Source organism: Monopterus albus, unplaced genomic scaffold (assembly GCF_001952655.1).
Source record: "Monopterus albus unplaced genomic scaffold, M_albus_1.0 scaffold331.1, whole genome shotgun sequence".
NCBI lineage: Eukaryota > Metazoa > Chordata > Actinopteri > Synbranchiformes > Synbranchidae > Monopterus > Monopterus albus.
The window spans coordinates 34,136-58,488 of record NW_018128211.1 but is presented as its reverse complement, the minus strand read 5'-3'; the positions used below and the strand labels follow the sequence as shown (position 1 = coordinate 58,488).

General features: G+C 40.1%; 2 protein-coding genes across 2 annotated transcripts in view; both read right to left on the bottom strand.

Annotated features, from left to right (window-relative positions):
* Positions 1 to 10,550, bottom strand: part of LOC109974385 (myosin-7-like) — a 43,049-nt gene extending 32,499 nt beyond the window's left edge. The window contains exons 1-31 of the mRNA XM_020624560.1: positions 10,350 to 10,550; positions 9,348 to 9,491; positions 9,080 to 9,236; positions 8,973 to 9,000; positions 8,367 to 8,472; positions 8,177 to 8,269; positions 8,040 to 8,103; positions 7,840 to 7,938; positions 7,625 to 7,728; positions 7,151 to 7,289; positions 6,951 to 7,069; positions 6,685 to 6,834; positions 6,323 to 6,493; positions 5,929 to 6,238; positions 5,726 to 5,796; positions 5,409 to 5,614; positions 5,194 to 5,317; positions 4,661 to 4,797; positions 4,294 to 4,549; positions 3,919 to 4,161; positions 3,647 to 3,823; positions 3,433 to 3,578; positions 3,254 to 3,344; positions 2,772 to 3,161; positions 2,546 to 2,672; positions 2,237 to 2,355; positions 1,544 to 1,740; positions 1,118 to 1,301; positions 450 to 615; positions 231 to 355; positions 1 to 144 (exon numbers count right to left, since the gene is read on the bottom strand). The exon at positions 1 to 144 is cut by the window's left edge and continues 174 nt beyond it. Of these exons, the coding sequence (XP_020480216.1) occupies positions 1 to 144; positions 231 to 355; positions 450 to 615; positions 1,118 to 1,301; positions 1,544 to 1,740; positions 2,237 to 2,355; positions 2,546 to 2,672; positions 2,772 to 3,161; positions 3,254 to 3,344; positions 3,433 to 3,578; positions 3,647 to 3,823; positions 3,919 to 4,161; positions 4,294 to 4,549; positions 4,661 to 4,797; positions 5,194 to 5,317; positions 5,409 to 5,614; positions 5,726 to 5,796; positions 5,929 to 6,238; positions 6,323 to 6,493; positions 6,685 to 6,834; positions 6,951 to 7,069; positions 7,151 to 7,289; positions 7,625 to 7,728; positions 7,840 to 7,938; positions 8,040 to 8,103; positions 8,177 to 8,269; positions 8,367 to 8,472; positions 8,973 to 9,000; positions 9,080 to 9,236; positions 9,348 to 9,491; positions 10,350 to 10,550 (4,788 nt within the window). The remainder of the gene's footprint in view (positions 145 to 230; positions 356 to 449; positions 616 to 1,117; positions 1,302 to 1,543; positions 1,741 to 2,236; positions 2,356 to 2,545; positions 2,673 to 2,771; positions 3,162 to 3,253; positions 3,345 to 3,432; positions 3,579 to 3,646; positions 3,824 to 3,918; positions 4,162 to 4,293; positions 4,550 to 4,660; positions 4,798 to 5,193; positions 5,318 to 5,408; positions 5,615 to 5,725; positions 5,797 to 5,928; positions 6,239 to 6,322; positions 6,494 to 6,684; positions 6,835 to 6,950; positions 7,070 to 7,150; positions 7,290 to 7,624; positions 7,729 to 7,839; positions 7,939 to 8,039; positions 8,104 to 8,176; positions 8,270 to 8,366; positions 8,473 to 8,972; positions 9,001 to 9,079; positions 9,237 to 9,347; positions 9,492 to 10,349) is intronic.
* Positions 10,551 to 15,129: 4,579 nt separating this feature from the next.
* The window catches only part of LOC109974384 (myosin-7-like), a 39,195-nt gene continuing 29,971 nt past the window's right edge, over positions 15,130 to 24,353 (bottom strand). The window contains 31 exon segments of the mRNA XM_020624559.1: positions 15,130 to 15,216; positions 15,470 to 15,604; positions 15,714 to 15,809; positions 15,900 to 16,004; positions 16,103 to 16,399; positions 16,490 to 16,693; positions 16,772 to 16,954; positions 16,956 to 17,090; positions 17,215 to 17,339; positions 17,435 to 17,600; positions 17,998 to 18,181; positions 18,287 to 18,483; positions 18,568 to 18,686; positions 18,766 to 18,892; positions 19,285 to 19,674; positions 19,762 to 19,852; positions 19,955 to 20,100; positions 20,169 to 20,345; positions 20,432 to 20,674; positions 20,753 to 21,008; positions 21,103 to 21,239; positions 21,358 to 21,481; positions 21,946 to 22,151; positions 22,240 to 22,310; positions 22,391 to 22,700; positions 22,785 to 22,955; positions 23,049 to 23,198; positions 23,459 to 23,577; positions 23,654 to 23,792; positions 23,990 to 24,093; positions 24,242 to 24,340. Coding sequence (XP_020480215.1) covers positions 15,196 to 15,216; positions 15,470 to 15,604; positions 15,714 to 15,809; positions 15,900 to 16,004; positions 16,103 to 16,399; positions 16,490 to 16,693; positions 16,772 to 16,954; positions 16,956 to 17,090; positions 17,215 to 17,339; positions 17,435 to 17,600; positions 17,998 to 18,181; positions 18,287 to 18,483; positions 18,568 to 18,686; positions 18,766 to 18,892; positions 19,285 to 19,674; positions 19,762 to 19,852; positions 19,955 to 20,100; positions 20,169 to 20,345; positions 20,432 to 20,674; positions 20,753 to 21,008; positions 21,103 to 21,239; positions 21,358 to 21,481; positions 21,946 to 22,151; positions 22,240 to 22,310; positions 22,391 to 22,700; positions 22,785 to 22,955; positions 23,049 to 23,198; positions 23,459 to 23,577; positions 23,654 to 23,792; positions 23,990 to 24,093; positions 24,242 to 24,340 — 5,027 coding nt within the window. The 3' untranslated portion in view covers positions 15,130 to 15,195.

Genomic DNA, 24,353 nt, shown 5'->3' with positions numbered 1-24,353 from the left:
GGTGTCAATTGTCCTCTGCAGGTTCCTTTTACACTGCTCCATTTCCTCATCTTTCTCAATGATTTTACGCTCCAAGTCTGCCTTAATCTGACTGAACTCAAGTTGGGCTCTTAGAATTTTACCCTCCTCATGCTCCAGGGAGGCCTGGTGGATAAGAAAAGAAGGCAGAGTTACAGTAGACATAACAAACTTCCTCTAAAATGTGTTGCTTCTGAAAACAAGTTTTCTACCTCAGCTTCCTCAAGAGCAGACTGGATCTCAATCTTCTCCTGTTCAAGCTGTTTTCGCATTTTTTCCAGCTCATGGATGCTTTTTCCACTCTCACCAAGTTGCTCAGTGAGGTCAGAAATCTCCCCTGTGTGATGTCAAACAATGTTATGGAGATGACAGTTGACTTTATAAATTATATCTACAGAAAACTGGACAGAAACCTTGGTTGTAGCTCTTACCCTGTAAGTTTTTGTTCTCTCTCTTCATGGTCTCCAGATGATCCAGAGTCTCCTCATAGGAGTTCTTCAGTTTGAAGAGCTCAGTGCTCAGAGCCCTGGCCTCCTTCTGGGAGCCCTCCAGCTCACACTGAGCCTCTTCATACTTCTGCTTCCACTCAGACAGGACCTACAGTGGAAAGAGAGATCGACAGTAAGTGGCAGATAAATGGAGAAAGGACTGAAGAAACTGCGGGGAGATGTAGGGAATTCACCTTGTTTGAAACAACTTCTTCCATTATTGAACAGAACACACCGGTGAAAAGCATGTAGAACACTAACCCTAAACAGATTTGCTCAATATCTGATCTGACTAATGGAAAGTGACTCTTCCCTCTTAAAGCCACTATGTGCATCTTTTACATTAATTTATGTTTGTGAGATTTCTGGGTAAAATTGATGCACGGTGTTGCAATGTGCCACCCTTTAACCCATTCATCTCAGAATATGCTGCAGTATCATATTTTGGTACTACCAAAGTTATAACATTGCAATCCAGAAGTTGAACTAGGCAAAAGAACACAAAGAAGATGAATAAGTTAAATAAAAAAATGTATTCACTTTGCTGGCCCAAAGGGTCAGAGGGTTCAGGTGATAATTTTGGGACATACAGATATTTCATAATACCTCACCTTATCAAAGTTTCTTTGCTTTTTGTCCAGAGCAGCAGCAGCAGCATTAGACCTCTCCACATCCACCATGAGATCTTCAATCTCATTCTGTAGTCTGTGTTTGGTCTTTTCAAGGGAGGAACATTTAGCATTCACTGCTTCAACAGCCTCCTCGGCATCCTGCAGACGCTGAGCCAGCTTTTTCCTTAGGGAATCAATCATTCAAATAATTTAACATTCCTGCAGTTGTGCCTATTGGATAAGTAAACTGTATTAAATTCAACCACTCTGAATGGCTGCTCTGTCATCTAATAGACAAACTTTTTGTTCGTCTTACATTTTAAGAGGAACATAAACACAAACAAAAAGCTGATCTGTTAGATGAAGTGAAATGCCTTTTTAGGAACTATAGATTAAATAAAGAGTTTAGATGTTTAACTGTCTTACTTGGCCTCCTCTAGTTCCTCAGTCCTCTGGATGGCATCAGTTTCATACTTAGTTCTCCACTGAGCTACCTCGGAGTTGGCCTTAGACATGCTGCGCTGAAGTTCAGCCTTGGCCTCCTGCTCCTCCTCATACTGCTCCCTGAGCAGGTCACAGTCATGGCGAGAAGACTGCAGCGCATGGGCCAGGGCACTTTTTGCCTGCCAGAACATAAGTATATGACTAACACTGTTATGGTCATCAATTACAAATTATAAGCATAAGCATAAACTTTAGTGAGGATGTACTTCCTGCATCAGTTCAGCAAGTTCAACCTGCCCCAGTAGCTGCTGATTCAATTCTATAGGGGAATCATCAAGTCTGTTTTCTGCATGTCCATCTCTGTCTGGTTTGGCTCAGCAAACAAACAGGACAGGAACAGACTCCAGCGGAAGTCAGAATGGCAGAGAAAATCATCAGTGCCAGCCTGCCCTCCATGGAGGACTTGTACACCGGGTCAAAAGGAGGGCAGAGAGGATTTCTGCAGACCCCTCACACACATTTTCTATTTATTTATTTTGTTTTAATGTTGTGCACGTCGGGGGCCATTGGGCTGGAGTCAAATTCCTTGTATTTTTGAGATACTTGGCAATAAAGTTTATGCTTAAAATATTGTTCAGAGTTGTCAGTACAGCACGCAATGAAACATCGGTTCACCTTGGTCTCCTCCTCCAGTTGTCTCTTTAGGTCTTCAATTTGTTGAGTGTAGGACATTTTTCCTCTTGTCAATTGAGACACCAGGGAATCCTTTTCCTCCAGCTGCCTGGTCAGCTCACCTAGTTTTTTGGAAAATGCAGAATGTTTTCATCTCTGCCCCAGAATACAGTAACTTTTATGGAATTTTTTCCCCAGAAGGACACATATATTTTTCATGTTTTGAAAGCTTGAAACCTTTTGGTTAATGTAAAGTTTCAGCTATCAAATGTATGAAGTAGATATCAGTATATAATAAAATCATAAGAGTACCATTCTCTGTTTGAAGCTTTGCTTTTTGCATATTAAAGTCACTGATAGAGCGTTGAGCTTCTTCAAACTTGGTCTTGTATTCAATCATCTGATCTTCCAGAGTCCTGCATGTCTTCTCTAGATTTGTCTAAAATTAAATAAATCACATCAAACAAAATTACACCCATTATACACCCCACACATAAATGTCAACATTGGAATGAACTTATTTGTCAGCTCAACTGACCTTTGTCTTCACAATATGTTCCATATTGGAGACCACGTCATCCAGCTCCATTCTGAGCTCACTCTTCTCCTTCTCCAGTTTCTGCTTGACTCTCTGCAGGTTGTCAATCTGCTCTCCCAGGTCAGCAACACTGTCCGCTTGTTTCTTCCTGAGTGTGGCAGCAGTGGCTTCATGCTGCAGAGTGGCCTCTTCAAGGTCTCTGCGGAGTTTCAGGAACTCAGCCTCCCTCTTCTTGTTCATCTCAATCTGGACCACTGTTGCTCCACCGGCCTCCTCCAGCCTCTCGCTGATCTCCTCCAGCTCTCTGGCCAAGTCTGCTCTCTGCTTCTCCACCTTGGCTCGGGCAGCTCGCTCTGCCTCAAGCTCTTCCTCCAGCTCCTCAATACGAGCCTACATAGGATTTTAGTACTTTAACTTGTGGTCCTCAAATGTCACATCCATGCACTAATTTACTCAACTTACTGTATCCTAGTAAATATTACCTGCAACTCCTTCAGTTTTTTCTGGAGCTGGGCACTCATTGCTTGTTCATCTTCAATTTTGCCATTGAGTTGATTTATTTCAAAGTCTTTCCTGTGGATGGAAAGAAATGTCAGTGTACCAGAAGACTCATAGTTGAAAATCTATATGTGTTTTTGTATTTGTGTCTGTCTCATCATACTTTTTCAGCCTCTCTTCAAGTTGCTGCCTGTCATTTTCTAGATCCATTATAGTCTCCTGGGCCAGTTTTAAGTCTCCCTCCAGCTTTCTCTTAGCTCTTTCCAGGTCCATTCGAATTTTCTTCTCTTGCTCAAGAGAACCCTCAAGCTGAATGAAAATTCATTTGATTATGACATGTTGAATAATAGTATAATGTTTTTGATATAGATTCTTACATCATCCACTTGCTGCTCCAGCTTAGCCTTGGCCTTGGTCAGACTGTTGACTTTGTCCTCTTCACACTGCAGGTCATCCAGTGTTTGCTGATGAGCTTCCTGTAAGGCTTTCTTCTCCTTGGTCAGCTTGGCAAGGATTTCATCTTGGGCTGTCATCTCCTCAATCAGGTTTTTCACCTACAAATTGAAAAATACAGAAGGTATCACGAAACATGACCCTGGTGCATGCACTTTAAATTAAGCTGAATAGAATAGTTCAAAGGTTGTTGTACCTTGTTCTCAGTAGCATGTTTCTCTTTCTCCACTTTGGCCAGAGTTAACTCTAAGTCATCAATGTCTTTCTTTAACTCAGAGCACTCATCCTCCAGTTTCCTCTTCCTAGCCGTCAGTTCAGCATTCAGCTCCTCCTCATCCTCCAGTCTCTCAGATAGCTCTTTGGCTTTAGCCTCCATCTGGATTTTGTTTTTGATCAGCCCTTCACATCTTTCTTCAGCATCTGCAAGATTATCTTGCTCCTGAATTGAAATTGTAATAATTAAGTGGATGAACTCAATTAACATATAAGTTGCAATATACATGATTAATGTATGTATTATTTTGAATAAGGTTAAATTAATATTTTGACATTAAAATATAATTAGACTTACAGCCTGGACTTGCAGCTGCAGATCATTCTTCTCTTGGAGAAGTGAAACCATTTTCTCCTCTAGTTCCTTCCTACGAGCTTCAGACTTTTCAAAAGCTTCTTTCAGCTTCAGGAATTCTTCCTTCAGGTTGGCCATTTCCTTTTCTGCCTCAGCTGATCTCAACAGAGGTTTGATTTTAAAATACAACCTCATCCAGGGCCAATTCTTGACCAACATGAAGGCACGGATGTTCCACTGGATCACCAATAGTGCATCTCTGCCAGAGATCAACCACTTATTACTACCACTTAACAAAAAACAAAATCATTATGAAGAGCCTTTGTCGTTTATTTTGTTTGATCCATTTTAAATGCCTGATAAGTCTGACCTCCTTTCAACAATCTTTTGGAACTCCATTCTTGCCAGCAGACCTCTTGATCTAGCCTGGATTGCAGTGATGATGAGTGACAAACGCTCATCCCTCATCTCCTCCAGTAGCCCAAGGAGACCAGCCTTGAAGAACACCTTTAGATGCATGTAACAACATGTAAGTATCAGGTGTAACACCTAAGGGCTCACACTTTAGGATGTTGTTACTCAAATACAGAACTGTACAGCTTTGTAAAAAATGTATACATTGTACAAATCTAAGACATATTGTTATAAATGATAGTAATAAATGACATTATAAATGACTAATAATTATTTAGTTATCAAAGTGACTTGATGGCTCTTCTCTACTTGTTCTACTCCCTTTCAGTTACCATTTTCCTGCAATTGTAACTTGTTGGTGCAATGTAAATTTAGCTGTAAATCAAAACTTACATAATCTTGCTCTAAATGTTTCCTGGTTTTTATAGTTAATGTTGTCCTGTAAGACTGTGTATAGATTAGACAGTTTTAACAGAGTTTACTGATTACCTTGGTATGTCCAAACTTGTACTGATTGTGATCAATATCCAGAGATCCAAGAAGTTTCTCAGCTCCCTTCCTGCTGTCAATAAACTGACCCTCAGGGATGGCAGCAGGATTCAGGATGCGATATCTGGAAAATCAAAAAACATTTGGACAATTAGTTATATCTACATTTTCTTTTGGAATTATACAGTTTAAAACATTTACATGTGAGACAATACCTCTGTTTAAAATCTCCATAAACGATCCTGTTGGGGAAGCCCTTTCTGCAGATCCTGATGCCTTCCAGCACACCATTACAGCGCAGCTGGTGCATCACCAGAGGGTTCTCTATGTGCCCAGGAGTCTTGGTCTCATTGGGGATGATGCAGCGTACAAAGTGAGGGTGAGTAGCTCTCAAGTTGGTCATCAGCTTGTTCAGGTTCTCCTGTGGAGATAATTAAATGCTTAAACATTTAGGTGATAATATAAAATTACAGCTGTGTTATTAGTTTCCATATGAAGCAGCCATTCACAAATATTATTTGTCCATACTAACCCTGTGCATGGCAGACACAGTCTGGAAGGATGAACCCTTCTTCTTGCTTCCTCCTCCTTTGCCTTTTCCTTCTGATTATAAACCAATTTACAACTTATTAGATTACATTAACAGGCACAAATGATTCAAACCTGCTATTTTCACTTTGAGAAATAAAAAATATGCTATTGGAGGTTAATATAGTCAATTCCTTTTATTATTACCTGAATCAGCTACAGCATAATAAGCAAAGAGGGTAGCAAGCAGCTTGAGATTGGACTTCTGGTACAGTCCAACAACAGTCTCATTCAGAGGATCCTTATTCTTCACCAACCAGTTAATGATATTATAATCAACTATTCCAGCGTAGTGAGCCAGGGCAAAATGGGCTTCTGGTTTCCCTTTGACAATTCTGGGCTTCTGGAAGTTGGCAGATTTCCCCAGATGATTGTCATAGAGCTTAGCTTTGAAGGTCATATCACTGGCTTTGGGGAACATGCACTCCTCTTCAAGGATAGACATGATACCCATGGGCTGAGGGGAAAAAAGATGAGTGGTTTGAATAAAGACATGTTTTTATGTATTTTTAATCATGTTGGAACATGATAAGACTCTCACCTTTTCAATGAGGTCAATGCAGGCCTGCAGATCCATACCAAAGTCTATGAAAGTCCATTCAATGCCCTCTTTCTTGTACTCTTCCTGCTCCAGCACAAACATGTGGTGGTTGAAAAACTGTTGCAGTTTTTCATTGGTGAAGTTGATGCACAGCTGCTCAAAGGTGTTGAACTGTAATGGCAATTTTAAAGTTATTTGAATACTCATATATGTTGTTACCTGCATTAAACTGAAAAAGATGGATGATTGCTTGCAGGGTCTAGATTGTATAAACATACAGTGAATAAATAAAGCTCACTTCATAAATGTTCTGTTTAAACCAAAACACTATAATTTAGATTATGTATTGCTGGCAAGCTCACTTCAAAGATCTCAAATCCAGCAATGTCGAGTACACCGATGAAGTACTGGCGGGCCTGCTTGGTGTCTAGTGATTGGTTGATTCTCATTACCATCCACAGGAACATCTTCTCATACACTGCCTTAGACAGTGCACCAACAGCATAGTACACCTAACAAAAAGAAATTCAAGCTTCAAAAATTAAATTGAAAAGCCTGTTATGTTCATTTATCTATTGTATTTAATGTACATCTTACCCTCAATTCAGCTCCTAGGTTTCATTCTTACCTGCTGGACAGTTTGTCCCTTGGTGACCCACTCATTTCCTACTTTGACTCTTGGGTGTAAGAGACCTTTGATGAGGTCAGCAGAGTTCAGGCCCATCAGATATGCAGCTTTGTCAGCATCTGAGAAAATAAGTTAATGATTAAATCCTGACATGTTTTACATTTATCATGTTTCATGGCTTCAGAGATAGTTTCACTAACCTTCAGTGCCGTCAGACTCTGCCTGTTCTTCACGCTGCTTCTGCTTAAACTTCATGTTACCAAAGTGCATAATGGCACCAGTCAGCTTGTAAATGCCATTCTTCTCTTCTTGAGTGAAACCCAGCACATCAAAGGCATCCTGCAGGAGAAGATATGTCACTGGCTTTTTGGATTTTATCAGGGTATACAGTAGGGTGGCATGAGAAATCTGAAGTATGGGATAGTATGTGTTTTCTAAGCCACCAGGATTCCACTTTGACATATGACATGTAATCCAGTCTATTCAAATCGTTTTCACTATCTGTCTAGTGACATCAGTCACTAGACAAATAGTGAAACCAACAGCTAGACATGAAATAACACACAACAGAGTGGTATTTTCATTAACTCTCTCATTAATGAAGTATTTTTAACACCATTAGGTTACAATAAGGTACTCTTTCATGTGAGTAGATGTGGTGTATCCCTCCTCACATCAGTGGCCATCAGTTCTTCAGCATCATCGATGGAGGGAACAGTCGTCTCTCCTTGGGAGATGAAAGCGTAGTCATAGGGGTTGTTAGTGATGAGCAACATTTCTGAAAGACAAAACAAAATACAAAATATAACCTTTGCATTCTAGAAATACTTGATACCACCATTCCAACTACTAGTTTTTACAGGTTCAAAGGTCTGTTGTTTTTATTTACCAAGCAGCTCAGGTTTCTTTTGAGACAGAATCTGATAGAAGATGTGGTAGTCTCTCTCAGCCTTAAGCTGAAAGGTCAGACGGGACTTTTCCAGCAGATCTGTTAAAGACATTTGCATTATGTGTAATATTTGAATGGTCAGGTGATCATTATCAATATGGGATCAAACCAGATAAAAGTGTAAAGGAAAGACTGCTCACATGTCTCGATATCAGCTGAGGCCAGCTTTCCACTTGCATTAAAGTGGATTCGAATAAATTTACCCTAAAATTTATTTAAGAAAAAAAAGTTAACCTGGAATAGATGCAAAGGGCAATTTCGTTACAGATAAACTTACAAATCTTGAAGAGTTGTCATTCCTGATGGTCTTGGCATTACCAAAGGCCTCGAGAGCTGGGTTTGCCTGGATAATTTGATCCTCCAGGGTGCCCTAAAATATAGGCATGCAATTTTTTTTCAAATGAATAAATTACAAAGAAAGCCATGATATGCACCCTTAAAATTTTCTGCACATTCAGAATAATAACCTTTTTCTCAGCGCCTGGGTCTTTCTTCCCACCTGCTGCTGCAATGCTGGCAAAGTACTGGATAACTCTTTTGGTGTTGACAGTTTTCCCAGCACCAGATTCTCCACTGAAGACAAAATGTCAAATAGGCAGGTTACATCATGAACAACCAGCCAAAATATGCAAAGGTGGCAGTCAGTTAAAAACAACTTTTCATTGGAACACGTGGAATTTTCTTTAGCGTGCATCTTTTCTACAGCTACTATGCTATTCTCCTTAAGAACTAAGAATGGCCAGTCCTTTTTATTATTAATGTGCTGTAGGGGCCTATTGCAGCAATTTCAATAGTGGGACGTTAGTACAGAAGTGATGACAGCAATGACTTGCTTGCAACTTAATCGTATCACAATAAAACTACCCCAAATAAAAAATACTGAGAGTTATTTAGTTATTTATTTTCTTGCCCTTAAATCCATGATTTAGTTTTTGTTCATATTCAAGTCTCTATTCTAATATGACATTTACATTTGCACAACTGTTCACTGATAACATACAGTATATTACTGGGATTCTCACAGCAGTGTAACAAAGGATGCAGTATAACAAAGTCATTAAAACATAACTTACGTGATGAGAATTGACTGATTTTCTCTGTCTGAAAAGGAGAAGACAGGATCACTTCAGGAATCTTAGAATCCCGGTCTGTCAGCATTTGATAACTGAATGTAAATTACCAGTTAGCATGTACTGGTAGGCATTGTCAGAGATGGAGAAGATATGAGGAGGAGCTTCAGTCCTCTTCTTTCCTCTATAGGCAGTGACCACGTCTTGGTTGTACACTGGCAGCCACTTGTAGGGGTTGATAGTCACACAGAAGAGCCCAGAATAGGTCTTTGACAATGAGAAAGAGAAGGCAAATGCTTTATGATAAAATTTTATTAAGCACTGATATATGAGTGTAGTTATGCTATAGGTGAAGGATCCTAATGTTTTTCAACTTACATAGATCATCCATGCTGCATAACGTTCTTTGAGGTTATACAACACAGCTGGTTCATGGAGGAAGGTGAACATCGCCATGTCTTCAATTTTATCAAACTTTGGCGGGTTTTGAGGGTGTACCTCACTCTCCTTCGCTGTGATAGTCTGGAAATGGAGATAATCAACATTTAATACCATGTTATTAAACCCAAGGAATTCCAGCTACTTTGAAAGATGAGCAAGTGCTTTTTCTATGAATAGCCAACAATGCAAGGTTGTACAGGATCATTATGTCTATGTGCTTTCAGGCAGAGACATACCAAGCCAAAATCAAAGAACTAGAACAGCAATGGCCAACTGTTGTATCATCTTACATCATCTTTGTCTCGGAAGTTCTGCTAAAACTACAGCCAGCAGCCAACTAACTCGTATGTTTTGTGCCCGTGTGAGAGGAAATAACTCTCCATACCAGCAGGTGGCAGTAGTCTGTATTTGTCAGTCAAATAGGGAAAGCAGAAGAGCTAGGGCTGCAAATATACAAACTGTAAACAAAGTAGCATTTGCTTATCATTTCCACACATCTTCAGAATCTGAGATTTTTTTTAAAATTTCATGGCTTTCCTAGTGTTTCTGTGCAGACTGGTGATCAGGAAGTTCTGGAATTTGCCTGGTGGGCAAGTCTGTCTCAACTCTTTTTTTTCTTCCAAACCCCTTAAGCATGATTTATAAAACACTGGAAAATGAGGTCCATTGTTTTGTACATTGGATTGACACAAACTGTACACCACCAGATTGTCTTTTCTTAATTGATGAGTATTTGATCACTAAACCTGTCACTACTTCAGTTTGATGTGTCAAACCACGGTGCTTGACAGCAAATCCCAGGCTTCTTGTTATTGTCAGTCAGCTCCTGCTGGCTTTTATTGTTTTTCTATCATGGGATTAAAGGACAAATGGACATCTCTTGTAATACCACTCTGTCTTAGTAGCATCTCAGACAGCTGTGCCTCCTAACTCACTGACCTTTCCTTTCTCAGTTTGAACGGTGACTTTGTCACCCTCACGGCTGACGATCGAACCTTTCACAAACTCCTCATCACGATCAGGAACAAAGCATTCCTTCTTCATGTCAAAGGGTCGGGTCTGGGCCTCCAGGCGCTCCTTGTCTGACTTCCTTAGGTATGGGGCTGCTGCCCCATACTCTTTCATGGCAGCGTCACCCATTTTTCACCTTGTTTTCAAAAGAAAAATGCTTAATTAACCATGTCATATGTTTAGCTAAGAGCATCTGTAGGATGCATATGCAATGGATGCATATGCCACATTTTAAAACACATTTTAATTTTTCAAATGGTGCTTAACTTACCAATCCCCTACAAAGATGACTGATGTGAAATGGTCCTGAAGAAAGAAATGCAGGAAACTGATGAGAACAGTCTGCAGAACACACCAACACAGATAATGGCTTAGTGTCAAAGTGTAGTGGTGGATTTGTAAGGCATTGTCTCTGCACCTTACCTTGAGATATATTGGTGACCTATTGAGGGTTTCCCAATGAGTTCTCTTTATAAACAAAGCCCCTCTTCCAAATATGGAGTTGTGCTTCAGGGTCCAGGAATGTTATTGTGTCTGAGTTGGGTTGGGGGTACACGAAGGGAGGGGGTTAATGAGTGGCAGAGAATAATATAGAAATCAGCGGGTCAGAGTCTTATGAGTGATGGGGTTGGTCTCCCATTGGGCCCATATTAGGAGTTCAGTGATGCGGAGTGATTAATCATAGGTATCCTCAAGCAGCCAGGGGAACACAGCTCAATCTTTAAATAGACACAGGGAGGAATTCCTTTCTCATCTTCCCTTAAGTGTGCTTCTGATACAGGAACAACATGTTATACTGAACAGATGTCATCTCACTTAGGACAGGCAAGGCTGATACTGATCAAAAGAGGCTAAATGCATTTAAATGGTCTATGACTTATATAAAGGTGATGATATGCCAACCTTCACAATACTAAAACCTTTACAGGTACTTGAAGTCTGACTGGTGAGTCTTTTTTTCCTTTTCAGGCAAACATGATTTAAAAATAAAAATACTGATTAGTTATCAGAGGGCAAACACCATAATTATCAATGGAAACTTAATTTAAAAAAAAATCATTCTAACAGTATGTTTATATATAGCTTTGTATTTTTTCATTATCACTGTTTGAAAGCAGAGAACATCAGATTTCTGTATAAATGCTAAATAATTTCAGTCACACAATTATTTGTGCATACAATATTTAGCATTCATATGATAACATGTTAAATAATAAATGACTTGAAAACAAAGTAGATATTATCAATGCAACTGAAATAGCAGTAAAATCAAAAGGATAAGTCAGATTGTTTGTATGGTTTACAATAATGTAAATTGCTGGTATTAATGTCTAAACCCAAAGAAAGACAGAGAAAGCACATGGTGAGATATTTTAGAGAAGTATGTTATGTGTGGGCCAAATTACCCAGAGGGCTTAAGTGGAGTTGCAGTGAGGCCTCTGTTACATATTGTGCTTAGCTATCAGAGAATGGGCTTTGTGGTAACATAAAGAGCCATGAGATACTGAGTTGGTTGGTCTAAATAAAGAACGTTAGTCTGTGAGATTAAGCAGGCGACAAGTGTGAGCCAACACAGGCTGTTCTCTGCCTGGCCCCTCAGTTACAGGCCTGTTGACATGGCATCGTGTCTATGAGGACAAAGATAACTGTGTGAAATTCTTATTGCACTGACTGAGGATCCTGACTTTGCCTGCCTCTAGGATCAGCTGTTACAGATGATAACCTCACAAGATCTGATATATTGTCTGATTTTGATACTGTATGTGTGTTTTATTGTCTGTTAGTTTTAATGCTTGCCAGGGTAAAACAGGTTGTAAACCACATTGGGATTTTCCCTGGTAAAATAAGCCTACAATAAAATAAAATAAATAAATATGGATATGCTCAAAGTAACAGGTATATGCCACAACCCACCAAGATGATATGTTCCATTGAAAATACCATTCCAGTGTGCCACTGCTTTAGTTTTAATACTGGTTTTACATCCAGTCAAAATATGGATATTTTTTAAATCTACTCCATCAACAGACAATGGCATATTAAAATTAATCACTCCAAAAATAAATACAAGCCTTCCAACTTATACTCCATGTACAATTTGGTAAATTTCATTGACCTTACCCACTTCTTTTTCTTGACCAATAACTTATAGAATATACAACGTAATTATGTAAAACAAGTATAATGCACAGCTACTCCCTATCACCAGTAATGACAGCCCCTTCAAAGGTTAAGAGATAGAAGGAGAGTTAACATCTGCTGACAAGTGCTGAGATTATTTCCATTCTGCTAACTTCCCTCTTACTGACAGCTGGCGTCAGGGTGCCAAATGGAAGTGAGAGATTCCATGCCCCTGCTAAAATCCAAGTGAGGATAACACTGACCTTGCAGGTCACTCTCCTACTCACTAAAGGACACATGATGTAAATGCTTTCTTTATATCATAACACATGTACAATTGTCACTGAATATATTTATTTAAATACAAATTTGAGAAGGATATTTAGATACACTGTTTAGTATTCTTCCTAGGTGTTGTCCCCTGGAGGGCACCTTTTATAAACTTAACTATAAGGAAAAATTCTTACATTTTTCTACTTTAATATTTTTGTTCAGTTTTCATATCTTCTCTTTTATCTTTTTTACACAATTTTTCTCATTTTTACCCAGCTTTTACTGTAAAGGTGCTTTAAAAATTAAGTTATCATTTTATTAAGTTGCTATTGATACAGTATGTACATTTATTATGTATATCAAAGTACATTCACATGGAGCACAGCTGTACAAGGCTTATCCTGATTACACTACTAAACTGTTTTCTCTGTACAGTATGTTGTGGTGGGAACATAATGGCTGACTGGATTATGTTGAGGCTTTCTTTCTTTGAATGGGTGAATGAATGGGTACAATGCCACACCAGAGACAGGGATTTTGAATCCAGACTCATATTTGCAAATTTGTTGTATATGAATGTAATTTCTAGGAGAAATGACTGGTTTACTAATAAAAATCAACACTAGATAGTGAATGGCCTGTGTCTTTTTAAATGGGGGTCCCAGCATGGTCCCTATATTACACCTTAAATTTGTGACGTTTGAATTTATTTAAGAGGCTCTTTTTTCTTTTTTCAACCAATTAGTCCTGCTCAATTTTATTTTTTTCTAATCGAGTACTGCTGTTGCTGGAGATTTAAAGCATATCATTGTCTGTGGAGCAGAAGAATTTCCTGGTAGAGACCAGGGACAGGACTGCATGTGTAAAACTGACTATGAATTAATCACAGTTGTGTTAGACCAGTCAGTGATAGTGGCAAACAGGTTTTGTTGTCACAAGTAAATGATCTTAACTGCTGAGATAAGACTAAGCATAACATTTGTTCCATCTTTTGTCAGACATCTTATTTATTTGAGTATTGGCTCAAATGTCCTGTTAATCATGTTGATAATCCTCAGCACATACTGTGCTGTATGTGATGCACATCTTTCAGCAGTGTTGTGATTGTGCTTACTCACTGTAGCTTATAAATACCTGCTTGTCAACTCAGAGAGTTAAGGATATTACATGTGAAAAGAGAAGAGACAGGACTACCTGAATATCACTCAGAGGGAGCGTAGGGCCTCCCTTTTCTCCCTAGAGGAACTCGAGCAGCAGCTGCAGCATCTGTGACTGAGACCTGACACCAGTTGCCAAGAAATAGCGCAGTGAGGTGTGGGTAGAAACTAGCAATTGCAACTCTTCTTGGATCTGTCCCACTGAAAAATACTTGAAGTGACACTATTCAAAACAGTTCTACTTTGATTTGTATTTCCCATTAAGATTCCAATATATAAAGTTTTATATGAAAAGGTTCTACTCAGCTTATCAAGCTATACTATATAAATGTACTCTGAGATACAGTGGACATCCCAGTCTAATTTGTTTGATTTATTTCAGTATATGCTCTAGTTATTTGACAGTTGAGTCTGTGCAATGCCTCTTAGCCCTTTGGAAGAATAGGAATATTTAAATAGGGATTAACTGACTATCAGAAAGTCATTATGTCTGGTATTGGTAGGTTTGAGCACTGGGTTGTTGTTGCTTTTTTAACTTTATTTGTAAAGCAAGCCACTGTCTAAAGACATGCAGCATAGGTTGATTGGCATCTCTAAATTGCCCGTAGGAGTGATTGTGTGTGTGAGTGGTTGTTGGTTTGCGTGTTAGCCTTGTGATGGACTGGCGACCTGTCCAGGGTGGACCCCGCCTCTCGCCTGCAGCCAGCTGGGATTGGCTCCAGCCCCCCGTGACCCCATTTGGGACTAAGCGGTATAAAAAATGGATGGATGGATGGAAAACAAGAGATTTGATTTATCTGTCTCTATGTTAGCTTTCACTTCTCCTTAACTAATTCTTATGAAAGAGGAAGATTATGACTGTTTTGTTTACATAAATTGACAATAACCTGTTTTAATATTACGCATAAGTACTGTATGGTTTGTACATGTATGTATTTCACTGCATGTTTTAATGTTTATAGTTTAAAATACATGTACATAAATGTACTGTAACACCTTCCTTGATACTGACCAGTCAATATAATATACAAAATTTACAATGTATGCAGTATTTACTGCACTGTACAATGTCCTATGAATCCACCCATTCTCAAAAAAGGAAGAATACAATGTTATGCAACAGCTTAAAGAAATTTTATTAAGCCCTACAGGTTGTAACTAGTGATAGCTGAGGGGCTCTACCATACACAGAATGCAAAAGCATTTCGGAGGGGTTGAAAGCTTCACTCCTCATCAAACCCTTTCTGATGCAGCCAGGGGAGAGGGAAAAAAGAAAAAGAGAAACAGCTGTTAGGACATCAAATTAGTATTGCCTTAGTACCACAAAGCAATATATTCATCAATAAATTAATTAAAACTGAAGTGATGCAACTGACATCAAATGACTTTGGTAATAAATGAATAGGACAGCAGCATCCAAGTTAAACACAGCCAACAGAGGGCAGCATGTGTCAGGATCAGAGGCTGTGCACCTCCTACAGAGAGCATGCTTCAAACCTTGGGTCCGGCATCACGGCTCTTGGCTCGTAGCTTATTGACCTGAGACTCGGCGATGTCAGCTCGCTCCTCAGCCTCATCCAGCTCATGCTGCAGCTTTCGGAACTTGCCAAGATGAACATTAGCCTGTTCCTCCTGTTTAAGTTAAATGAAGCAAACTGGTAAAATCAGTAAAATGAATCTATTTGTACTGACAGGGGAAGAACCCCCATAAAGATGACACCTCATACACTTTCACACTTACAGACTCTTCAGCAGCTCTCTTGTATGCTTTAACTTTCAGTTGCAGCTTGTCTACCAGATCCTGGAGTCGGGCAATATTCTTGCGGTCCTCCTCAGTCTGTGGAAATAAAAGACAAGGTTACAAACTTGGTTTCCTTAAAAAGCACTTAATTCACACATGAAGCTACTTTACCTACATGCTACAAACCTGATAGGTAAGTTCCTTGAGGCGGCGCTCATATTTACGGACACCCTTCACAGCTTCACTACTTTTCTTCTGTTCCATTTCTAACTCATTTTCCAGCTCCTTCACCTGGTCAGGGACAAGATTTAGCTGATAACTTTCCTAATAGCTTAACATCATTACTGATCAAAATTAAAACAAATTACAAATGTAACAGAAAAACAGACCCTGGCCTCGAGCTTCTGCAGCTGCTTCTTTCCTCCCTTCATGGCGATCTGTTCAGCTTCATCCAGACGGTGCTGCAGGTCTTTGATAGTTAGCTCCATGTTCTTCTTCATACGCTCCAGGTGAGCGCTGGTGTCCTGCTCTTTCTTCAGCTCCTCTGCCATCATGGCAGCATCAGTAATGGCCTTCTTGGCCTTTTCCTCAGCATTTCTACATTCCTGCACTGCATCTTCCACTTCTGTCTGAAGCTGGGACATATCGGCCTCCAGCTTCTTCTTTTGGTTTAGCAGGCTGGTATTCTGGTCAGATACAAATGTTTATGATAGAACTCCTCAGTAAACTGACAGTAGCAGAAAAGAACTACTCCAGGTACAGTAAGTGTGTGTTACCTGTGAGTGCAGTAGCTGCACCCTCTCACTAACGTCCAGCAGCTCTTGCTCAGCAAGCTTGCGGCTTCTCTCATTTTGCTCCAGAGCAGCCCTGAGCTCCTCAACTTCAGCCTGAAGCAGGTTGTTGCGTCTCTCAACAATGGCAATGTTTTCCTTCATATCCTCATTAGTTCGCAGAGAGTCGTCAAGCTGCAACTGAGCATCCTGGAAAATTTCAGAGCATCCAGTTACAAAGATACCATAGTAATGATGGCAGCAGGAAGAATGAGTCTCAATTTTTACCTTCAGGTGTGCATGAACAGCCTTAAGCTGTTTCTGGGCCTCAGCTGCCTGCCTATTGGCCTGGCTTAGTTGTATCTCCATCTCATTGAGGTCTCCCTCCATCTTCTTCTTCAGACGAAGGGCTTCATTCCTGCCGCCGCTCTCATCCTCAAGAGAGCTCTGAAGAGTATCCACAGGTGTCAATTGTCCTCTGCAGGTTCCTCTTGCTCTGGTCCATCTCCTCATCTTTCTCAGTGATTTTACGCTCCATGTCTGCCTTAATCTGACTGAACTCAAGTTGGGCTCTCAGAATCTTCCCCTCCTCGTGTTCAAGAGAAGCCTGAGACAGAAATCAGTCGTTTGGCAAACCATATAGATTTCAAACTCTTCTCCAAATTAGTTTCACTGTTGAAGCTATACGTATGCATATGTCACAAACTCTGGACTTGAGGTTGTTGTCATACCTCTGCTTCCTCCAAGGCAGCCTGAATCTCACTCTTTTCCTGCTCCAGCTGCTTCCGAATTTTCTCCAACTCATGAACAGTTTTTCCTCCATCACCAAGTTGTTCAGTGAGATCAGAAATCTCCTCTGTGTATGAAAATAGTTGTATTTAATTGAGTTTTTGGCACATGTAATGGGGATGGATTGCTTGATAAGACACACCGACTGATCTGATCTATTACCCTGAAGATTCTTGTTCTCTCTCTTCAGGGTCTCCAGATGTTCAAGAGATTCTTCATAGGAGTTCTTCAGTTTGAAGAGCTCAGTGCTCAAAGACCTGGCTTCTTTCTGGGAGCCCTCCAGCTCACACTGACACTCCTCATATTTCTGCTTCCACTCAGACAGGACCTAGACATTGAAATACAAGTTGTATGAATGCACATGCACTTTGAATATCCCATTTATCATCACGCTGTATAGCCACATGAGTAAGTAAGTAGTTACAGAATCAGTGTTAATGACATTGCAAATTTATCTTACTAAGGAAAGGAAAACACAATGAAACATGCAGTATAAACATGGTTGAATTTGTATTTACTGTAGGTTTTTCACATAATAAAAATACTTTGTCAAAGTTTCTTTGCATCTTGTCCAGAGCAGCAGTAATAAGTACAAGTTTGGACATACCAAGGTATCATTTACATCATTAGTGTTGGTAAATATGCCACTGAATTGAAAAATATCTTCGTAAATCTTTATCTCCGGGAGCATACAGATCCCATACTGTTTTTATTTTAAAGTCTACCTTATCAAAGTTTCTTTGCTTCTTGTCCAGAGCAGCAGCAGCAGCATTAGACCTCTCCACATCCACCATGAGATCTTCAATCTCATTCTGTAGTCTGTGTTTGGTCTTTTCAAGGGAGGAACATTTAGCATTCACTGCTTCAACAGCCTCTTCAGCCTCCTGCAGACGCTGAGCCAACTTCTTTCTGGATCATCAATTAGGTAAAATTAGCAGCTATTTTCTTTTAAAACCGCTACTGCATGTACAGTATATTAGTATTGCTATAAAGCAGTTAAGATCCTTCTCTTACTTGGCCTCCTCTAGTTCCTCAGTCCTCTGGATGGCATCAGTTTCATACTTAGTTCTCCACTGAGCCACCTCAGAGTTGGCCTTGGACATGCTGCGCTGCAGTTCAGCCTTGGCCTCGAGCTCCTCCTCATACTGCTCCCTGAGCAGGTCACAGTCATGGCGAGCAGACTGCACTGCATGGGCCAATGCATTCTTGGCCTGGATTAATATTGAAAATCTTGGTTTGACATGTAACTATTTTTGAGAATTAAAGATGACTTAACACCTTATGTATCTTCATACCTTTGTTTCCTCCTCCAGTTGTCTTTTCAGATCATCAAGTTGTTGAGTGTAGGAATTCTTTCCTCTAGTCAGCTGTGTAATAAGAGATTCTTTCTCCTCCAGCTGTCTTGATAACTCATCTGGAAAGACAAACATTTCTAAGTAGCATTATTCTACATTAAACATTTGTTACTTCAAGTGAAAAAGCATAATACAAACCATTCTCAGCTTGAATCTTAGCTCTCTGGGTGGTCAAGTCATTCAGCGCTCTCTGATTTTCATCACACTTGTTCCTGTATTCATTCAACTGATCCTCCAGAGTTCTGCAAGTCTTTTCTGAGGTAGTCTTCAAAATAAATAAACCATAGTTCAGAGGCACACGTTAACACTATACTATGGGACAACATTTCAGTTAAATGGCCATTTAGTCTCCTTATTTTGCAGTTACCCTCAGGGATGCAGAAGATATTTAGATATCATTTAACAAGCAAATTGCACACTTAAGACTAATTTATGCTTCTGTGTCAAAACTACGACGTAGGTAGTGTGTAGGTACTGCCAAGCAGTGTACCTCATCTTTTCCATCCCTACCTTATTTATCAAGAGCAATTGAAGTCAGAGATGTTGCATTACACAGTTTAAAATGATGTTGCCTTGTCACTGAAAAACCCTTTACCCAGCTGAGAGTTGGTTCCATCAGGGTGGACATTTGTCTTGTGTGTCCTCAAACACACTCACCTTAGACTTAACCAACTGCTCCATATTGGAGACCACGTCATCCAGCTCCATTCTGAGCTCACTCTTCTCCTTCTCCAGTTTCTGCTTGACTCTCTGCAGGTTGTCAATCTGCTCTCCCAGGTCAGCAACACTGTCCGCTTGTTTCTTCCTGAGTGTGGCAGCAGTGGCTTCATGCTGCAGAGTGGCCTCTTCAAGGTCTCTGCGGAGTTTCAGGAACTCAGCCTCCCTCTTCTTGTTCATCTCAATCTGGGCCACTGTTGCTCCACCGGCCTCCTCCAGCCTCTCGCTGATCTCCTCCAGCTCTCTGGCCAAGTCTGCTCTCTGCTTCTCCACCTTGGCTCGGGCAGCTCGCTCTGCCTCAAGCTCTTCCTCCAGCTCTTCTACCCGTGCCTTATATCAAAACAGCATGTTTAAATGTAGCATTATTTTGGAAATTTGTTTACACATAATTGAGACCCAGTGCCATTTTTTTTTTACCTGCAGCTCTTTCAGTTTCTTTTGGAGTTGAATGATTATGGCCTGTTCATCTTCAATTTTGCCATTCAACTGGCTGATCTCAAAATCTTTCCTGCAGAATTATGTTTAGGTCACTGTTAGCTTATAGTTTATACCACAACATAATATAATACATCATAAACAAGTGATACTGAAAAACAGTGTTAATGTGTACTTTTTCAGGCGCTCCTCCAACTGCTGCTTGTCATTTTCTAGATCCATTATAGTCTCCTGGGCCAGTTTTAAGTCTCCCTCCAGCTTTCTCTTAGCTCTTTCCAGGTCCATTCGAATTTTCTTCTCTTGCTCAAGAGAACCCTCAAGCTGAATGAAAATTCATTTGATTATGACATGTTGAATAATAGTATAATGTTTTTGATATAGATTCTTACATCATCCACTTGCTGCTCTAGCTTAGCCTTGGCTTTGGTCAGAGTGTTGACTTTGTCCTCTTCACTCTGCAGGTCATCCAGTGTTTGCTGATGAGCTTCCTGTAAGGCTTTCTTCTCCTTGGTCAGCTTGGCAATGATTTCATCCAGAGCTGCCATCTCCTCAGTCAAATTCTTTACCTGTGAACCATGAGATGTTGCACTATTGGATGACTCATTAAGTTATTGATCCATGTTGTAACTAATGTTTAAGTATGCTGTTATACCTTGTTCTCAGTAGCATGTTTCTCTTTCTCCACTTTGGCCAGAGTTAACTCTAAGTCATCAATGTCTTTCTTTAACTCAGAGCACTCATCCTCCAGTTTCCTCTTCTTAGCTGTTAATTCAGCGTTCAGCTCCTCCTCATCCTCCAGTCTCTCAGATAGCTCTTTGGCTTTAGCCTCCATCTGGATTTTGTTTTTGATCAGTCCCTCACATCTTTCTTCAGCATCACAGAGGTTATCTTGCTCCTGCCAAACATTAGATCTCATTAGTACATATTGCAAAGACATATTCACAGGAAAATGTAAGTATAGTGCCATTCTCACCGCTTGAACTTGCAGCTGCAGATCATTCTTTTCTTGGAGAAGTGAAACCATTTTCTCCTCTAGTTCCTTCCTACGAGCTTCAGACTTTTCAAAAGATTCTTTCAACTTGAGGAATTCCTCTTTCAAATTGGCCATTTCTTTTTCGGCCTCAGCAGATCTCAACAGAGGTTTGATCTTGAAAAACAGCTTCATCCAGGGCCAATTCTTGACCACCATGAATGAACGTACATTCCACTGGATCACTAATAAAGCATCTCTAGAAGATTTTTAAATAAAACTATTTTGTTAAAAATATGAGTCACAAACCACAAAGTTTCTTTAATTGTTAATGACCAGTATCAGCTGGATACCTGCGTTCCACCATCTTCTGATACTCAAGGCGAGAGAGTATACCACGGGATCTGGCTTGAATAGCAGTGATGATTTTGGAAAGACGCTCATCTCTCATCTCTTCAAGTAGACCCAACAATCCAGCCTTAAAGAACACCTAAAAACAGCAATGGATATTTTATTTCTGTGCCATCTTTTTTATTATCTATTAAAATCATGAAAATCAAAACCACTTTTGGTCACTTTTCACAGATTAGAACAATTTCAGATGATACCTTGGTATGTCCAAACTTGTATTGACTGTGATCAATATCCAGAGATGCAAGAAGTTTCTCAGCTCCCTTCCTGCTGTCAATAAACTGACCCTCAGGGATGGCAGCAGGATTCAGGATGCGATATCTGGAAAATCAAAAATAAGTATATCCAAAAATCTATCCATCCATTATCTATACCACTTATTCCTGAATAGGGTTGCAGGGGGGCCAGGGCCAATCCCAGCTGACATTGGGTGAGAGGCGGGGTCCACCCTGTACAGGTCACCAGTCTATCACAGGGCTGAACCTTAGAGACAGACAACCACACACACTCACAGTCATGCCTATGGGCAATTTAGATTCACCATTCAACCTAAGCAGCTGAATTTGGACTGTTGGAGGAAGCCAGAGTACCTGGAAGGAACCCACACAGGCACAGGGAGAACATGTACACTCCACACAAAAAGGCCCCAAACCCAAAACCTTCTTGCTGTGAGGTGACAGCGCTAATCACCGCTCTGCTATGCCACCCAAATAAATATATTTTGCAGTATACCTTTTTGTACTTTGTTTTGAATTATACTGTATACAGACTGTACAAGAGAGTACCTCTGTTTGAAATCTCCATAAAGGATCCTGTTGGGGAAGCCCTTTCTACAGATTCTGATGCCTTCCAGCACACCGTTACAGCGCAGCTGGTGCATCACCAGAGGGTTCTCCATGGCCCCGGGAGTCTTGGTCTCATTGGGGATGATGCAGCGTACAAAGTGAGGGTGAGTAGACCTCAAGTTGGTCATCAGCTTGTTCAGGTTCTCCTATAATTTGGTGAAGCATACATTTATAAATACTGATCTACTTTCATGTAAACAATACCATATCCAAGGATTAAAACATATTCAGTACCCTATGAAGAGCAGACACAGTCTGGAAGGATGATCCTTTCTTCTTCTTCTCTTTTTTACCTTCAGGCAGAACTGTTCAGAAAAAAATGTGTAATCTTAGTAGATGGATAAAAAGAATACTATGTACAAGAACCATCTTCACACCAGGGTACCTAAGTCTGCTCCAGCATAATGAGCAAAGATGGTAGCAAGCAGCTTGAGATTGGACTTCTGGTACAGTCCAACAACAGTCTCATTCAGAGGATCCTTATTCTTCACCAACCAGTTAATGATATTATAATCAACTATTCCAGCGTAGTGAGCCAGGGCAAAATGGGATTCGGGTTTCCCTTTGACAATTCTGGGCTTCTGGAAGTTGGCAGATTTCCCCAGATGATTGTCATAGAGCTTAGCTTTGAAGGTCATATCAGTGGCTTTGGGGAACATGCACTCCTCTTCAAGGATAGACATGATACCCATGGGCTGAGGGGAAAAAAGATGAGTGGTTTAAATAAAGACATGTTTTTATGTATTTTTAATCATGTTGGAACATGATAAGACTCTCACCTTTTCAATGAGGTCAATGCAGGCCTGCAGATCCATACCAAAGTCTATGAAAGTCCATTCAATGCCCTCTTTCTTGTACTCTTCCTGCTCCAGCACAAACATGTGGTGGTTGAAAAACTGTTGCAGTTTTTCATTGGTGAAGTTGATGCACAGCTGCTCAAAGGTGTTGAACTGGAAAAATAATGTACCAATTTATTTATTTGTCATCACACTGAAATGTTGAAACAGGCCTGGTTTTGTTGTATCCTTAATAACGCCACTCACTTCAAAGATCTCAAATCCAGCAATGTCCAGCACACCAATGAAGTACTGACGAGGTTGCTTGGTCTCCAGTGACTGGTTGATTCTCAGTACCATCCACAGGAACATTTTTTCATAAACAGCTTTGGCTAGAGCTCCAACAGCATAGTTCACCTGTAGAACAGGCAATATATTTAACCATATACAAAAAACTTTGTTGTTCCTGAGGTTTTAACCTGTCATAAGAGGCTCTGTGTATTGGATCACTCTGTCCCCTCTAGAATCTTTTTTTTAACCACAAAACAAGGTTATCCACTTGTGAACATGACACCAGTTTGACTATGAAGTTTTATGTACAATATAAAACACAGTGTTCAGTTATTAGTCATAGAGCATTTCCCTTATGGATAACATGGGTTTCCCTTATTTATTACCTGAGAGATAGTTTGTCCCTTGGTGACCCACTCATTTCCTACTTTGACTCTTGGGTGACAGAGACCTTTGATGAGGTCAGCAGAGTTCAGGCCCATTAGATAAGCAGCTTTGTCGGCATCTGAAGAAGGATAGTGACTGCTGTGATTTTCCCCGAGTTGGTTCTGAGCCAATCTCATATACAGAGTCTTTCTTACCTTCAGTTCCATCAGCCTCTGCCTGCTCCTCCCGTGACCTCTGCTTGAACTTCATGTTGCCATAGTGCATGATGGCACCAGTCAGCTTGTACATGGAGTTTTTTTCCTCTTGAGTAAAACCCAACACATCAAAGGCACTCTGTGGAAAAACACACAACAACTTCTTAACAATTCTAGATATAGTATGATGATAAAATTATATATTCAGAACCTAAACTATTCAAAATACTTAAAGCTACCTTAATAGCACTATTATTAGAGTAACTTATTCAGTCATTCTGGTTAAATTAGAGTTGAATATAAAAGCTTAAAAATAAGAATGAGTGAGAATCTGACATCTGTAGCCATCAGTTCCTCTGCATCATCAATGGAGGCCACCTGGGTTTCCCCCTGGGAGATGAAGGTATAGTCGTATGGATTATTTGTGACCAACAGCATTTCTGAAAGACACAGAAAGAGGATGAGCAATCGCCAGACAGATGGATACACAACTAGATATACATTAACAGCCTTGCATTTTCTTGTTCTTTTTTTTAGTTTTATTTTTGTCATGGCATATCACTACTGACATATTGGCCCTGTACTAACCCAGGATTTCAGGTTTCTTGTTGGACAGAATCTGGTAGAAGATGTGATAATCTCTCTCAGCCTTGAGCTGGAAGGCCACACGAGACTTCTCCAGAAGGTCTGACAATCAAAT